The following is an 18,711-nucleotide window of genomic DNA, read 5'->3' on the forward strand; positions in this document are numbered from 1 at the left end:
AGAAGAAGAAGAAGAAGAAGAAGAAGAAGAAGAAGAAGAAGAAGAAGAAGAAGAAGAGTTGGATTCATATCCCGCCTTTCTCTCCTGTAAGGAGACTCAAAGGTGCTGACAATTTCCTTTCCCTTCCACTCCCCCAAAACAAACACCCTGTGAGGTGGGTGGGGCTGAGAGAGATCAGAAGAACTGTGACTAGCCCAAGGTCACCCAGCTGGCATGTATTGGAGTGCACAGGCTAATCTGAATTCCCCAGATAAGCCTCCACAGCTCAAGTGGCAGAGCGGGGAATCAAACCCGGTTCCTCCAGATTAGAGTGCACCTGCTCTTAACCACTATGCTGCTGCTCCTGAGCATCATGTAGTGTCATGATTTTGGACTCTCGATTGCACAGGGGGCAGGGGTGGAGCAAGGGGGAACTGCGCTTGGGGGACATGTGCGCCCCGCACAGGTGCGCGCCCGGGGCATCGCGCTCCCGTCCCGTTGGTGCTACGCCACTGACAGGGGGCAATTACAGTATTTGGTTTCCTGGAAATAGTTTCCTGAAGAAGACAATGAGTGGGTTGATGCTACTGATGTTAATGCTCCCAAATTGGTTCATTCTTTTCATTGCACATACCCTCATAGACCAGGGAGAGGTGAGAGTTAACTTTTGAGGGGGCAGTATGTCAAGTCCTGGTCAGTTTTTGCCATGTTTCCTTGATGGGATGTGGCATCCATGATACTGGAATGTTTTTCTACCTGCTAACTGTTTTTAGTTGCTCTCACAGCTCCTTTTGCTTTTTGCTGGCAGGCTGTTTTGCTAAGCTTGCGGACTTCAAAGGAACAGGTTGCCAAGACAGACAGATAAGGCAAAGGTTTCTGTCTCTGGGAACTAGCACGGCTTGAGTAATGATTGTGGGGCATGGGATTTGGGTTGCCTAGCAATGAGGGGAGGAGGAAGGGAATTGTATTGCCTGGGGACATTTGTCTGCCAATTTCAGTCTTATCAATAGATGCTTACCGTGTAACATTCCTGAAAGCTGTGTCTCAATAAATGATTTCATTCATCAAATGAGTCATATTTTTGGACAGACCGGAGACACAACAGGGTTTTCAAAAAATGCCATGGTTCAAATTGAGATTTTTGCTAGACATGGTCAGAGAACAGTCACATAAGATAGGATATAACCATTTAATCTATTATTTTGCTCCAAAAATCTTTATCCTTCTATGGAAATAAAGAAATCTTAACTTTTACAGGGCTTACCAAAATTCACAGAACTTTACCCAATTAACTTCGGGTAAAGTAACAAGATAAACTGACTCATTAAAGAAAGCCACAGTCCACCGTTTACAAAATCTGAACAAGGCTATTAATGAGGCTATTAGATAATAGCCTTTGGAGGCTATTAATTCACAGGGTTGCTGTAAGATGGAAGTGACTTGGCAGCACACGCACATAAACACACGAAGCATCTTTGCCATGAGGAGATAATGAAAGCTGTAGTATTCTCAAGCTAGGATCAGGGATACCTAGGTTAGAATTCCCACTGTGCCATGGAATCCTGCTGGATGACTTTGGACTAGTCACATGCTTTTAGCCTTGCCAACCCCACAAAGTTCCTGCACAGAAAGAATGCAGGAGGAAAACAATGCAAGCTACTTTGAAGCTCCATTGTGGAGAAAGCTGTGGTATACATAAAACAAAACAAATAAATGAACAAATGGAAAGTTGGGTAAACCTGGCTACCCAAACTCTGAAAAAATGGTATTGACTATATAGCAGAATGACTTATTTACTGGGAAAGGATGTGGTGGGATTCAGCAGGTTCACACCACTTCGGCAGAACTGGTTATTAAACAAGTGCTTGTAAACAACCAGTTGTTACATTATTTGAATCCCACCACCGAAATCGGTAGTTAAATTAAGGAAGGGACACTGTTGCATGAGGACAGATTTCTAATAAACAAAATGCTGCAAACTTATCCTCCCTGTCTTTTTTCCAGACATTTGATTTGATCCTTTTGTGTTTGTCTGCTAAACATAATTTTGTCTTATTCTACAGTTATCTGCAAGCAACTTTGTTAACAATATTGTACGATTCTTTAGAAAAGAGCTTGGGTTTGTGGGAAAGCAGCTGCTGAAAACTAATTGTTCACACTACCATATATACTTATATGCAAGTGCATATAAGTAGAATTTTTCAGCACATTTTTTGTGCTGAAAAAGCCCCCCTCGACTTATAAGTGAGTCAGGTGTATTTTAAAAAATATTTTAGGGTTTTTATTTTGTCAGCCACCAGGGGGTGCAGTTTTTAGGCTAGTGCAGGGGTAGGGAACCTGCGGCTCTCCAGATGTTCAGGAACTACAATTCCCATCAGCCCCTGCCAGCATGGCCAATTGGCCATGCTGACAGAGGCTGATGGGAATTGTAGTTCCTGAACATCTGGAGAGCCGCAGGTTCCCTACCCCTGTGGCACCAAAATTCCAGGGATTTTTCAAGAGACTCTCCTGATGATACCACCCAAGTTTGGTAAAGTCTGGTTGAGGGCGTCCAAAGTTATGGACCCCCAAAGGGAGTGCCCCCATCCCCCATTGTTTCCAATGGGAGCTAATAGTAGATGGGGCTACATTTTGAGGGTCCATAACTTTGGACCCCTTGGACCAAACTTCACCAAACCTGGGTGGTGTCATCAGGATAATCTTTTGCGGACACCAGCCAGGCTTGGTGATGTTTGGCTAAGGGGGTCCAAAGTTATGGACCTCCAAATGGGGTGCCCCATCCCCCACTGTTTCCAATGGGAGCTAACAGTAGATGGGGCTACATTTTGAGGGTCCATAACTTTGGACCCCCTGAACCAAACTTCACCAAACCTGGCTAGTATCATCAGGAGGGTCTGAAATGTTGGTACTGTTAACATAAACATTCCTCCCCTGACCAAAAATCCAGTTTTGAAGGATGTTAACTCTTGTGTTTTAGCTTGGTTGCTGATTGAGCTAAGGTTTTTATACTTTTAAAGTTATTGTTGAGTCCATATTGTTTTTGTTGACCCTCTTTTCCACTTACAGAGCTAGTTTACTGTTTTTCCTTGAAATAAATATTCAAAAACATTTAACCTGCTGATGCCTCAATTAATGTAATTTTATTGGTATCTATTTTTATTTTTGAAATTTACCAGTAGCTGCTGCATTTCCCACCCTCGACTTATATGCGAGTCAATAAGTTTTCCCAGTTTTTTGTGGAAAAATTAGGTGCCTTGACTTATATGCAGGTCGACTTATACACGAATATATACAGATAAATGCATTCTGCAGATACAGCTTAGGGGAAAATCTGAAGAATAAATGCTAACCAAATTAGATTAATTTGAATGTGAATAAATGACTTTTTAAAAATTTACCAGTCTTTTAAAAGTGTATAAGGTTTACATCCCAATCCTATGTGGTTGGGGGAATCTGCTCTTGGCCTATACTTATGATGGTGGGGAGTGGGTGGGCATCTCAGAGCTCTATGGTGCTATATATATGTGTAGGAGTGTATGTGTTTTCTTCTTTTTCTTTTCTTTCTTTTAGAAGAAGAAGAAGAGTTTGGATTTATACCCCACCTTTCTCATCTGTAAGGAGACTCAAGGTGGCTTACAAACTCCTTTCCCCACAACATACACCTTATGAGAAAGGTGGGGCTGAGAGAGTTCTGAAGAACTGTGAGTAGCCCAAGGTCACCCAGCAGGAATGTAGGAGTGTGGAAACACATCTGGTACATCAGACCAGTTTCCCTCTTCGCCACTTTTGTGCACCTTTAAAACCGTGCTGTTTTTTTCAGGAACCCCCCGGTTTGGGTTTACTGAATACTCACTCCTCATTGTGTCCCACTTCTAAAGAAACTCCTGTACCTACCCATATCAAAAGCTCTGGATGGTACATCAGTTTTATAGTGGTTACCATTTCTCCTATGGAGCAAAAGGCTGAGAGGATGCTGCACAAGAGTCAGCAGGAAATCCTGTTTTCTCCTTTTCCTACTTTGTCTTTGCTAGAAACATACATGTGCCAAATACATTTGTACAGCACAGCCATTCCATAAATCAGTCTGGGAGAAGCAATAGTGCCTAGGATCCTAGGTAGCTTACATGTTAATACTAGACTTCACTGTGTTCTGTGAATGACTGCACCAATACCCTGGTTCAAGCTGTCTGTACTGCAGGGACCGTTTAAAATCACCAACTGGTTAAAATTTGCCTGGATAGGGGCTTCTCTTTGTGCTAGGGCTGTGGGAGATGCCTCTTGTCAGACAGCATTCCTTTTATATAGACAGTCTCAGTTTCAAGTCCTTACATTGTCACTTAAAAGATTTCAGGGAAAAAAAGGTGTTAAATGCTTCCGCATCGCCAGCAGCGACGCTGATGACGCCTAAAATCAAGCACGATCCCAAAAAAAGCCGCTCACAGACAGGCGGAGCCAGCCCTCGCGAGCCCGCAGAAATGTGACGTCGCACGGTTCGCGACGCCGCGAAAGCGCCGGGCGCCTCACATGCTCTCAAGACTTAAGCGGGGGTTGGCGTCCACATCACGTCCACGCTGTTCCGACGAAAGTGCCACGCGTTAGCAGCCTGCTCGCCAGTATTACACCGCCTCGGGCCAAGCCGAAGCGGCGACCGCGCCACCGCGCGACTGCTGGCGCTGCGGCACGCCTGACGCTTTTTTTCCGCGACCATCGCCATATTTGCCCGGTAAGGAAACGGCCTTGGAAAGAAATGCCTGCTCTGATAGGTAGCAACTCTACACAGTATGAGACAAAGAAAATACTCGACCGACCAATGGTTTGGCTCTGTACAAAGTGATGAGAAGTGATGATGACCAAGTCATCTAAGATGCTTACCATGAAGAGCTTTTAAAATTTCCTGTGCCAATGCTAATGTAACCTACATGAACTGTTTGCTACATGAACTGTTTGCCACATACACTCTATGTAGTTACATTTCACATGACATTGATGAACAGCCCAATTCAAATGGGGGTTGACTGGACTGTAGATGCGGTGCCAGGCTATGCCAATAGGTCTGCTCCCTGTGTTGGTGCAAGGGGCACCCCTGCCAGCAGAGAGAACAAAGGCGCCAGTGGCTGAGTGCCCCTTAGCTCCACAGTGGTGAAATCAGGAAGTGGTTGTTGCTGCAGAGGAATGCTGGTGCCCAATCGAACACCTGGAGGGTGGGTGGGCATTTTGAGGGGTGGAGCCAACTTCAGTCAGCTTCCATTTGGGCTTTAGTGCTGGGGACACCGTGGTGCCATCCCTGGCTGCCAGTCTGTCTAAATGATCACATATAAACCTTCCAGGACTCATATAAGAAATACATCCAGTGTAGCACATATTTGTTTATTTTAAGTTAGCTAGTCTGCTTCTCATGTGGCCATGTGTTTTTTTTTTGGGGGGGGGGGAGTTGCATCTCATGACTTCTTTTGACTTTTTCTATATTTCTCATGTTAACTGGACTTTCTGTTCTAGTATTATTGTTGACCTCAATAACCTTTGTTTTTCTTCCAAAAGACATAGAATTTTTTTGCTGTATCACAGTTTTTGTAGAATTTATGACTTCAGCCATCTGAATCAAATGCCATCTGCCCAGGGAAGCAATGACCATGGTCAAGTAAAGTAAATCTGAGTACATTGCCACAATTTGTTACTACTGTGGGGCATATCTGAAAGTCTGCCAGCTGAAAGAACAACAAAATGAACAACATGTACACAGAAGAAGAAAAATTCCTGATCATTATATCAACTACAAAAGTCCTTAAAAGGACAAGAAAGCACATCTTTGCTTAGCACTATAATGGGTTACACATTATAAATACTCAAGAAAGTAAATTCAGGGACCTGATTTTCCTAGATTAGATAAAACGTTCGCACTATCATAACAGACCTCCCTGATGCTAAAACTACAAACTGTCTCAAGTAGTTTCATCATTTCTCATTAGAACTTTGTTTGGAAGAATGTGCATCTCAGAATTTTAGAAAACATTTGCTTTCTTTTTCTGAGCGTAATGCATCTTATATTTATCATTCTGAACCCTGTGAAATCATGCACACTTTTGTCTTTGATGTGATGGACGCTTCTTTTGCTTTCTGAATTTCTACCTATCCAGGAAGAGACCTGCTTCCTGCCCCACCTCTCCACTCCACTCCACTCTCCTGCACTGCTCTTTGTTGCGAATTCACAAGCATAATAATGCCATAAAATCAGATACGATAAAGGTTTAGATTCAGTGAACCAAGAGTGAATCATGAGTGAAGCTCCACCTGTGAAATGTGGCTTTCCTACATTCCTCTTTCTGTACAGTCCCCAATGCTTCTTGAAAAGTTTATTGGCAGGACTAGGAAATGAACTAGAATGGGATGGAATATGGTACATAAGCCTGTGTCGTGAACTGGCCTGTTCTGGCTTGATCCTGCCATGTCTCCCACCCAGGATGTGTGATTGCTCCACCTTTCTCCCTGCTCCCTTCTATCTATTGTAGCTTTTCTCAGTGTTGGGCAATGTGCCAACAAGTGGTGGGATTCAGAAGGTTCGCACCACTTTGGCAGAACCAGTTGTTAAAATGGTGCTTGTAAACAATCAGTTGTTAAATTATTTGAATCCCAGCCCCGGAACCGGTTGTTAAATTATTTGAATTCCACCACTGCCAACCCTCCTTGGGAACTGTTTTTTTTTTTGGGGGGGGAGTGTTGTATGACAAGGGGGCATGACATTGGGTATAACAGAGGGTGCTTTGGAGCTTAAATTTTAGCTCTGGCAATAGAAGTTCAGATGCTTTTTCCTGATGCTGAAACATCCAATTACAGAGTCTAGTTATTGTACAGTCCCGGGGCACGACAGCCTGCTGGGGGAATTAGCTGAACTACCTGTATCAATTCAAGTGCCTTCCCTTTGAATAAGAATAGAATTGGATTCAACCCATAGTTAGGATTTGTTACATGGGCAGAGTCTTAAGTCTGATTTACAGAAGGCAAAACAAATTACAACATGCAATTGTTGCATGCAACCAACATTTACTTTAAATTGGACTCTTAACTACTATGTGTACTAGCATGCCAGTGTTGTGTCCAGTCCTTGGATCTCTGCTGTGCTAGCACAGCGTGAAAGGCATAGCAAGGGGGAAAAGCACCTGGTGCACTGGTGCGTCCCCCGCCACCCCGGAATCCCCCAACACACCCCCATAGGGGCGCGCACCCGGTGCGTCGTGCCCCTGCTTGGAGCTACGCCACTGACAGCATGCATTGTGGTTGACAGCCCAATTCAGACAAGACGCTAAAAATGTTCTGTGCCATGTGCCTAAGTTCTTCTTGCTTACCAGCATGAAATCAGGTTCTGTAATACTGGGAAACAGGAGGCAAGGCACGCTAGTAGGCTTCTTGTGCCTCAATTGTCAGATATTGCCCTCATAGCCCCCTAGTTAAACACAGCCCGGAAACCACACAGCACCCCAGTGATTCCAGCCGTGAAAGCCTTCGACAATACATTAAACATTTTTAGTTCTTCAAAAATATTTACTGCACTCTTGAATAAAAATAATAAAAATGTAAAGGTTTTTTGTAAACAGTCTATTTTTAGATTAAGGGATATATTAAAAGAAAACCAATCACATATAGTAATTGCAACTTAGGCTGAAATAGTTATGATGATGAACACTGGGTTGCCACTCAAATTGACAACTCCATGTTGAATTCCAGCTCCGTGACATCATTACCTACAGGGAATACATTGACTGGGTTATTATGTGATTCTGGTTTGCTATACATTTTTCTTCAGTTACACTTTCTGAAAGTTAATTTACTACTTCTATTCTTATTGAAGCCATTTAACATGTAACTAGTGGTTAGCATCGCTGAAATCTGCAATTCAGCTTCTGAATTTTGTTCCTAACCAAGGAATACAGAGCCAGATTTCAAATATATATTCTATTTTAAATAAAACACACACGGTTAAGCTATTTTCATGTTGCTCCTCCCATCATATATTGCTTTTTCCAAATTAAATCTCATAAGGACTATTGTTTTAATGGACAAATTTAGGAAATAATTTGCTTTCAAAAGAAATTGGGAAATATGGGCTTATAGACTGATAAACAGATACAATACAATATGCGGTGGATTAACTGGTTTCAGATTTCCCCCAAAGCTGTATTTATATTTTCACTTATTTTAACTATTGGCCGGGTGGGGTGGGGGGTGGGGAGTGGGGGGCTCCATTTGTTAAAAGAAGAAAACAAGATTTTACATAATTCATGACTTAAGGAACAGGGTATACCTTCACATTTTAAAGGAAAGAAAGGATCAGCGGGTAAATCACTTGTCAGAAGGTTTCGCATTCCAAACATTCAATTCTACCCAGGTAGGGCTGTGTCTGTGAATTATGAGGAGGAGGTCAAAGCTGGAATCATATGATGAATACAAAAGACCCTTTACAGCTTGTTCCAGGTGCTGAGAGTCCTTGGCAACATGCTTTTAATGACTCCCTCACTATTTATGCCTCTTTCCTTCCCCTACGTCTTATTCTCTGCAAGACAAACTGCAGGACAGATTCCATGGGTGCTTGTCACTGCCTATCCTCCATGTTTTTCTTCACATAACTTTCTGCTCTCAACACAGATAACGATAACTGATAATTTGCTGATTGCAGCTAATTAACTGCCTAATCCACCTCCAAACAAGCAAGTATGTATGCAAGTTATAGTATATGTGAGCTACTTCTCAGAGAGGGTTGCAGAAGAAGAAGAAGAAGAGGGGGTTGATCCTTTTACCCACTGGCTACTCACATAGAAGAGTAAGAAAGCAGCCAACATATACGTATGTGAAATCTCACCATAGAGATGCAGACCAGCCAATACTGAGTATGGATATGCATAAATGTGATTGTGTGAAAGGGACATTTGAGCAGTCTTGCAAAACAGTAATAAAGTTTCATCATTCTTTCTCCTGATTTGTGTGGAGTGCCACCTATGCTTGTCTAGAGTTGGGCCCATCTGCCAGCCTGAGGTTGGCCTTGTCTCTCCTATCCTTCACAGGTGATCTTTGACCTGTTCTGTGGCCTGATCTATGGCCAGTTCCAAGGACCTGTCAGGCCTGGGCCCTTGGTAGGCGGGCCTCAGACTTGGTGGCCTTTTGGTGTTGGCTCCTCTGAGCCTTAGCCAGGAAAAGCTGGGCTTGGATTTTCATTTCTCCTTCTTGTTCTCACTCTCCTTCTCTCTTGTTTGGCTGTACTTTTCTCTCTCTCTCTCTCTTTCCTTCCTTCCTTCTCCACACATACAACAACCCCCTGTTCTCCTCCTATTCCTTTTAGCCCTGCCTCTATTTCTCTCCACCCCACCTTTCCATCCAGGCCAAACCCTGCTTCCAGGCCCTGACTGGCTCTCAGGCTGTTTGTAGGGTCCTGCTGGACCGCCAATTGGCCTTTACACCCAAAAGGCCTCTTAAGGAGTGAGGGCTGAGGTGGGCCAATGCTGCACAGTTACATCCCACTGGCTGCTTCCTTGACTGACTTCTTGGGGCCACCCTAGCCCTGTGTTGAGGCCCCTGCCATCTCTTCCAGTCCCCAAGTTGTAGCCCAGTAGGGCATCCCCTCTGCTTGCCTGGGTCATGGCCAGGTATTCTACTGCCTACTACTGGCCCAGGCTGTTCCACTTTGCCAGGGGGCCTTATCCTGCCCATCACCCCTGCCACTGGATCTCTGGCTTGCTGCGGCCTTGCTGGGTCTCCTTTCTGTTGTAGCTGTGGCCTGGGCCTGGAGAAGCTGCACCCCCCTCAAGGTGAGTGGGACGAGGGAATCTGGGCCAGTCAGCAATGCCAGCTCCAGACATTTGCGATCAAGTACAGAAAATATGGTAAGTTTTCCAGAGAACATCTTTGCATCTTTTCTTTGCTTAGTGCCATGTCATTTAATTATTTTTGAAAATTTTTAAATTAAAAAGAAATTTCACAGCATACAACAAAAAGCATCTCAGAAGAAAACATTTTAAACAGACGAACGCTCCCAAGTGAATGTAATAAGGATACTGAAATACAGATTAGCTAGCACTGTGTGTGGGATGCAGCTTTAATTCATACAGTACATGGAAAAGAAGCTGGCATTCTCCATCATACTACACACATCTCCATAATAACAGGGTACAGGCCATACAATTTCAAGGAACACCCACAATGAATGCTATGCTTTCCAAACACAGACTTGTTTTGGAGCAAGCACTGCTAATTGGCACCATGGGATTCCCTTCAAGGAAACACAGATCATTACACCCTATACAGCCACATGTAAAAGTATCATCTTCACCCCTCATCTAGATTCCTTGAGCCTAGGACACCGGGCCCCAAATCAACAGATGTTATATCTTTAGTGTAAACAACCTGCTACCACACTGTCCTACAACTGCTAATGTAAGTTGTAGTTATCTTGTTCATATGTTTGGGCCTTTGTAACTTGAATGAATGCTACTGATAATTGACAGGGTAACATTTATAACTTATCCCAACTTAATTAGGATCATATACTTCTTTCAAAGAATCAATAAGCAACTCAGGTACCATTTCCACATTGTTATATTTTGTGACATAGGGTTTGACCAGGTATCTGGTTCTAATAAAGACATTATTACAGATGCATTGTATACAGTCTATGAATTATTTGATCCCAGGGCAAGGTAAAAAATTTAATGCAATGGGAACCAGAATGCCTGCTTTTTGTATAGGGATATTTTGAGCAGAGAAGCAGTGCAAGAAAGCTTCTGCCCCCACCCAATTCCAGGTGTGCAGTTACAAAGATAAACACACACCAAACACACACCAAGAAACCCGTCAGGTATAAACAATAGTTTGGAGTGCTCTGTGCAGGAAAAACAACTTGTGGGAGAATGGTCAAGTGCACCACCTAGTCCTCCAGTAAAAATCAGCTTCTCCTCCAGCTACACCAGCAACAACAACACCAGCAATATCACATATCTCTACATGAAAACTGTAGTTAGGTCCTCTTCTGAACAGTGTTTTAACAGTGGAGCCACTGGAGGTGGGGATCAGCATGACCCATCCTTTCCCACACTGAAGGCACAAGTGGTGTGCCCATGTTGTCCTGGGGAGGAGCAGTACCATTGTTACACCATATAAAAAGGTATAAACAGACACTTCTTGGGAAGTAATGACCATGCGTGTTGTAACAGGCCAGCAAGGAAGAAAGTGTCCCATTGTTTCTTAAGGAACACAGGAGAGGATACACTGAGCCCAGCCACTATCATATGCTATGATTTCAGGTCTGCTGCTGAACACTCAGGGTTAGTTTACATCGCACATAAGTTTATTCCACATGTATGGCATGCCCATGTGGTAAATTACAGTAAAGCTTGAAAAGAAGACACATATCTGTCAACCTGAAACAGGATAAGGAACCATGGTGTATGTCCACCACATCTGCTTGTGTTTTTCTTCCCTGTTAAAGGTGAAGGGAGGAAAATCCTTCATAAAGATGGAGGGTAAAAAAAATCCCTGTTAAAGATGGAGGGGGAAAAAAAATCCTTACACTAATAAGTGTCCCTTATTTGTGTAGACTGTTCTTATCCCTATTCAAAGTACTGTAATCATACAGTGTAAACTCTTTGAAGTCTGTTAAATGTACCTGGACAGTTGCATATACCCAAATATTAATGCTTTATAGAAACAGAAAGAAGCAAATGGAGAATACATAGCTGACATGCTTAAGAACCTACGTATTTGTCTGCTATTTGCTGTGACTGTGGCAACCTGTGAACTACTGAAATGATTACAGAAGAAATCATATAAGAATACGGTACTTTTTTCAAAAAGTGAAAATGCAAAAGCACATATAGCTGACCTAAATGAGGGATTTAACTCTGCAATGAAATAATGAAGCAAATGGGGTTCAAGATTTAAGGAAACTTTCTATTAAAATTTAAGCTATTGTGACAAGCGAAAACAATTCATAGCCTGGAGGAGAGCATAAGGTGGCTGAGGTCAAGGAGTCTAGCTCATATATTCTTAACAGTCTATCTTCAATACCATTTCCCTGACATATGTTTTCTCTTTCATGGGGGTAGGCTCTTTCATTTTCCTGAGAGGCTTTGTGCTTCTATCATGATGTTTTCCTTAGATTTATTATTAAAACACTACTATTAATACTTAAATGGTTGATCTAAATACAATATAACTTTGATACCACAGCTTTGTAAGCTTCAAAGACACAGGTTTTGAGCCATACTTCTTCTAATAGGGAGCAGAATAGCTTGCCATAATATGCTTGTTTTGCAGATCTTAGTATCCTTGTCTAATCAAATCATCCTAACGTCATAAAACAATAAAATAATACACTGATTTTAACCACAAAAGGAAAACTCAGTTTGCAGTACAAGAAACACATCGTATGAAATAGTGCTTATCCACTGATGTCAGCTCACTTTACACATTTCAGTTTCTTTAAAATAGAACACAAAGACCGAAAAAGGACTAATAGGAAGAAATAGCAGCTTGGGCTGCAGAAGCAAAATGTATAACACCAGCAGATGTGCAAATGATCAATGTATATTTGCCTATATTTTTTCAAAGCACACATAACACAAAAACTATATTTTTGCAAGTACTTCATATTTTGCAAGAGCTGCAGAAGCTTATTATGGAGCAATTAAAACACATGCAGTGTCCCACTAAGGTTACTTGGATAAAATATCCTTGAAACAACTTTTCCCACCAACTTGAGTTCAGAAAACATTTTGAGGTATGGGGACAGAGCTGCTAAACAGAATACAAAGGGAAAAAATACTGCACATATTAGACCTATTCCCCCTGAAGTAGTTCTCACACCAAACTTGCAAAATAGTCTGTGGGAACAGTTTGAATATTAGGCAACAAAGGAACTTTCATGGAAAACCTAGGTGGGTGCAGAATAGCAGAATAACATGATCTAGATAGCAGAATAACATGAACTTTTATGCAGTCTAAGCCTCACGTCTAAGCCAGCGGGTAGATGGAGCTGTAATTTTTCATTATGTATCAAATAATAATTTAAAGCTGGCTTATTTTAATGACTATGAACATGGACACTACCAATATCTAGACTGAGAGCAAGATACAATGGCCAACAGAAGGGGGCAGATTATCTGCATCTGGGATCATACTCAGCTGTCTCAGTTGGCAGAACCTGGACCACCCAAACTTGTAAAATATGTCATGTTAGTGAACAGCAGCTACAGAAGATTCCTTCATTATCCACAATTCCACAGGCAGAGACCACAGATAAGGAAATTTTGGAAGAAGAGAGACCTGATAATTAACAGTGGATACATCCAGCTTTTTCACTTAACCGTACCCAATTTCCTTACTTACTACAACTCCATCTCATGCAGTTTTCATGCATTCAAATCCCATGTGCCCCAGCATAAGCTTTGTTGGTGGTCAGAGGAAACTGCAACCTTTTTAACTTGCATGAAAGCTGAAACCCTAAGACACATAAGACGTTTGAATCCCCTATTACAGGATTAGTATTGTACATTACCATACGATTCCATTAAGAAAGAGCAGATTACTATGAAGATGCACACAAATATGGTTTCATTTCAATTACTAAACTGTAATGTAATCCATGACCCCTTTTGCACAGCAAATGTATAATAGGTTGCAGTCAGGATAAAGTAACCCGTTTTCCTGTTTTTTGTATTCACATGCATCCGTTCAGGCAGCAATTGGAGTCTACAGAAACAATCTAGATTGCTGCCATGCCTTCGCACGGAGGCATGTCTATTTTAAAAAATTTACCTCCCACTGATGCGTAGCTATGCAGGCATGCACAAATGAACCCCCACAGCCATGCAGATGTCTCATGAAACGACCATCTGCACCTGCGTACCTGCACAGATGTAAGCAATGATTTTTTTTTTTTAAAAAAAGGAAAAGGGATAAGAGTACCTCCTGCCCGGTTGTTCACAAGTGGCTGCAACCTGGGATTTTTGAAAAGACTCGCTAGTAGTGCGATTCTTTAAAAATGTGGTTTGGGGAAAATAACATGGGTTGACTTGTTTTAGGGGCAGGATCTGTACAAAGTCCCCCCCCCAATGTTTTTTTAAGCGTCCTACTCCCGTGTTTATTGGCCTGAGCGGAAGGGGCCTATGTCAATCAAAAAACTTAAACGCCATTTTATGTTAAAACCTCTTTGGTTTTCACGTTGTTACATAATCTGCTAACTGTTTTGGACAATGTACTTGGAAAAGTTTAAAATAATGATTTATTTGATAATATGAACTAGAATAGAATTAAAAGCTGGATAATACATGACTGCCATACACAGTTCCTTAACAGCAGACTGAACTCTGGATGTTTTTCTCACAGTGCAATAGAAGTTAGAATGCTAAGGAATAATGTCACTGCTCACTTTCCCTTTAATTTGTCTACAATCTTTTCATTAAACTCAGTAGACATTTCAACCATCCATAGATGACTCTAGCCTTTTTGCAGACAAAATGAAATTTCCCCAAGATGAATCAGATGTGATATGCATTCACAACTCTCTTGTACTGTTTACTTGATACTTTTATGGGCTCTTTAGATGGCTGCGATGACTGGGCCATGCCTCTGAGTTGTTGGTTTGCTGGTTTTTTGCTTGTGTCTCCCCATCCCCACCACCAACACCCAAGACTATAAGGTCTACATGTTGCACTCACAAGCTTGTTGGGTGACTAGAACCCATTGGCCAAAGGAATTAATGTCTTCCAAGCTGGGGCTGTCAGTAAGTCAATTCTGGCTTGAGCCTTTATTTCTTTGCCACCACCTCTATGGTGATGCTCCTGGATGGTGCCAGAAGGTAATTTCAGAGATATTTATCCATCACAATGCCAGAGGGATACATCACAATGGCAGAGGGATTTATCCATCGCAAAGTTTATCTGGCATATCCCTCTGTAGTGAAATTCTGGAAAGATACTGTTTGTCCCTATTTGTACCTGGTTACTTTTTAAAATGACACACAGAAGTGGTTTGTACTGGGTATAAGGAGGTACTCTTGAGAAAATGGGACACATGGTTTGTTTGATAGTATGCTGTGTCCTTTTTGGGAGCTGATGGGTGAATCTGGGTGAATTACCATTGTGGTTATGAGTGATATTCAAGTGTTTCATGAGTTAGCGAAGATAGAGCATTCAATGACAGAGATGAGCACTGGCACGAGCTCAGGCTTTGTCTGGTTGATCTCTGTCCTATCCTTGAGACTCTTGGTGGGAGGGCTTTCAGTGATCCCTCCACATTGACACTGATCTTGTACAATGCCTGCCTGTCAGAAATAAAGAAAAGTTTCCTTACTTTATGAGTTATTAGTAGAAAAACTTATTGATCTGCATGCATGACTGAAACATGACTGGAAGACTCAGACAGTGGTAGATTCCACATAGCATATGTTTAACAGGTTGCGGTCATTATAAAGGAGCCTGTTGTCCTTTTTCTCATTCAAAGGTGTGCCCTTTGCCTGTTCAGGCAGTGATTGGAGCTCATGGAAACAATCTGGGTTCCTTTCATGCCTTCGCAGGGAGTCACTTCTCTTTTAACAGAATTTCCTGCAACACATGTGTAGCTGCGCAGGCATACAGAAATGAACCCCTACAGCCATGCCAATCGTTCCAGAATTGGCTGCACCTGCGTAGCTGTGTGTGTGTAACATACAAAAGAAAAGAAAAAAAAGGGACCTTCCTGCAATGGCCGGGCAACAGTGAACATGTTGCTGTAGATAGATCTTATTCATTGCCACGGGGAGAAAACATGCTTGGGGGACTTCGTACCCTGTCGGGCACTCAGAGAATGTGCCCACAACCTGCTAGGCTACTTGCACAGAATGGCAAGGCAAGCAGATTCTCCCTGATAGTGGACAGCGCAGAATTTAAAGTGAACAGGTGGAAGGGAGGGGAAAAAGCATCTCCTGCCTGTTGTGTTCATGCAGGAGTGCTTCTAACACAAAACTGTGCAAAAGGATCATTGGTTAAATGATCTTCGAAAATCCTGGGTTGAGGGGAATAAAACAGGACCTGTGTAAAGGCGTTTCCCAAACGGTTTTTATAACATCCTACACTTATTATATTTCTGTCACAGTTAACCCAGATGTGTATGCAAATCATTATCAAATTCTAACAGAAAAATGGCGGATGGGGGAGTACTGTAATTCTCCATGAATTTTTCCTTCTTTTGCAGGGTTTCAGTGCAAATGGTTGTCAGCATTGACGGTGCATTGTTTGTGCAGGGATGCAGAAAGAGATGGTATAACCCTGCAGTACGCTGAGTGTGGAAGTTTATGTAGATTTGCAGTATAGTTGGCTGGGTTCTCATTCACATTGCTACATAAACAAGCCTATCATGATGGCTTTGCTCTTTTGGTTTTTACATGTGAGGTTAAAGTTGATACAGAATGAGTTGGGAATGCAGCAGTGGTGGGATTCAAATAATTTAACAACTGATTGTTTACAAGCACCATTTTAACAACCGGTTCTGCTGAAGTGGTGCAAACCTGCTGAATCCTACCACTGGAATGCAGCACCCATGGGAAAGACATGGGAAAGCTCTCTACAATCCTAGCCTTTTCCTGCAGCAGAAGGAAAATTAGTGGGTTAATGGAGCACTGATGCCTGCATTCACATCAGTGCTCTATCACTAATCTATCCTCAGAAACATAAAAAAGAAGAGGGGAAATGGAAGGGTGTGTGTGTGGGGAAATGGCTGATCAAGGGCTAACGGGAGGTTGGGTGACTTCATGGGGGTGTAGATAAAGGCCGAATTTTTGGAGGGGTGGGGAAATAAACATTGATTCAATATGGTCACATGCTCAAGGGGTGCTGGCTTGGAAATGGTTAAGGGAAAAACACTGCTGTAAAAGTGTTTGCAAAAACAACAGAAGAAAAGTTAGGTGGAAATGTTTCCAGAACCAAATGGGTCAAAAAGTATGGGGAATACTAACAATAAAGGACTTGTGCAGAAAAGACCTTCATTTAATTCAGAATGTGGCAGTTCAACTGTTCTCTGGAGATGTTTACTCTGTACAAATTACTCCTATCCAGAGATCATCACATAGGTTGGTTTCCAAGTTCAGTTCAACTTTAAAGCTTTTCATGTGCACATACCTGTAGGACTGCCTCTTCTGGTGCATCCCATGTTATAACTAATCAAACATATTTTATGAAGTTACCTGGTACTGTCAGACCACTGATTCATTTCCTTTGTTCAGCAGGGCTCTTTAAGCTCCCAGGAACAGAGTTTGACATTCTTACCCTACTGGAATTCCCAGAGACTGAACTCCAGCCGCGTAGCGCCAAGGGCATGGGGTGTATGTGTGTGTGTGCGTGCGCGCATGTGCACAACACACCGGGTGCACATCAGTGCAGGGACATGGTGGGGTGTGGCAGGCAGGGGTGTGGCAGGGGTGCAGGAATGCCCCGAGCACAGTTCCCCCTTGCTCCGGCCCTGCTGAACTCAGAATGTTTTGAATGTGCAGCAGGTGTTCTACCTAGCTATCAAGCAGGAACTAGTTGACAGAATTTAAATCCAAATATTTTATTTATTTATTTATTTATTTATTTTTTCAATTTATATACCGCCCGATATGTTTAAACATGACTAGCTTTCCTTGGATTGAAGCAATGATGTTGTTCTTATTGTTTATTTCATTGCATTTATATCCCACCTTTACTTTCTGCCAAGGCTAGGGCTTGTCTAGTTTCAGAATGGCTGCTGGACCATGTGCAGACATTAGTTTTGTTGTTTAGTTATCTGTAATTATGCTTTTAAACATATTTGCTTAGCATTTTCTTCTTTCGAATATAAAATTAAAATGAAGTATTTTACTGCAAACCTTGAAGCTATGACAAAGTAATACTGAATTAGGTTAAAGTTTAAATGGACAGTTAATGGCAAATGAAAGGAATTCCAACCTTGATTCCACTTTGAACAAGTTTGTGTATATCCAAAAATGGTTCCTTGACTATATCTCCTTCAGGTGTGAAAATCTTTAGGTATCCCTCCTTCTCCAGGATGAACAGGCGCTGTGATCCATCTCCACAGTGTACTGCGCCAACAGGTTGCCTCAAACCACTTACAACTTCGTGAATACAAAAACAACTGTGTTTGTGTTTCCTAAAAAAGGAAGCAAAAAACTATTATTGTTTTCATTTGGAGATGATTCAAATTGCTTTTTGAGAAAAAAACTACAAGTCAACTTTCAAGAAATCAAAGCAGATAATAATATCCAGTTCTTTTCATTCATATTGGCAGATGGATTACAGTCAGTAAGGAAAACATGGACTGTTGAAAACACAAGAGTGTATTCCATATATTACAGAAAAAAGGATTTTGTTACTACATTAAAATTAGGATCAAACCTGCAACTGTAACATCTAGTTTGACTCTCAACTATTGTAGCCTGAAATCGGATTGTTGTTGTTTTTTGTCACAAAAGAATTAGAAAAATTCCAATAACAACAGTTGAATTTAGATAATATTTCAGATAATATGTCTACAATATATTTGATCCAAATGGTAATACAATGAATATTTAATAAGCTGTGTATCACATAAGGCTTTGATATGTTAAAAAAGGGAACGTTAACATGTGACAGGAATAGGCCAGAAGTACTTACCTGAGGTCAGAAGATGTACCTTCTGAGGAAAGTCTTGGGGCATGGCTGGAATTGAGACCATGGGCAAACAATTCAAAGCAGCCTA

At 41.9% G+C, this 18,711-nt stretch overlaps 1 protein-coding gene across 1 annotated transcript in view; it reads right to left on the bottom strand.

Annotated features, from left to right (window-relative positions):
- LOC125440353 (hedgehog interacting protein) overlaps window positions 1-18,711 on the bottom strand; it is a 107,251-nt gene that overhangs the window by 53,138 nt on the left and 35,402 nt on the right. Inside the window, exon 4 of the mRNA XM_048510132.1 lies at window positions 17,922-18,123. Within this exon, the coding sequence (XP_048366089.1) occupies window positions 17,922-18,123 (202 nt within the window). The remainder of the gene's footprint in view (window positions 1-17,921; window positions 18,124-18,711) is intronic.

This window comes from Sphaerodactylus townsendi, linkage group LG10 (genome assembly GCF_021028975.2).
Source record: "Sphaerodactylus townsendi isolate TG3544 linkage group LG10, MPM_Stown_v2.3, whole genome shotgun sequence".
Taxonomy (NCBI): domain Eukaryota; kingdom Metazoa; phylum Chordata; class Lepidosauria; order Squamata; family Sphaerodactylidae; genus Sphaerodactylus; species Sphaerodactylus townsendi.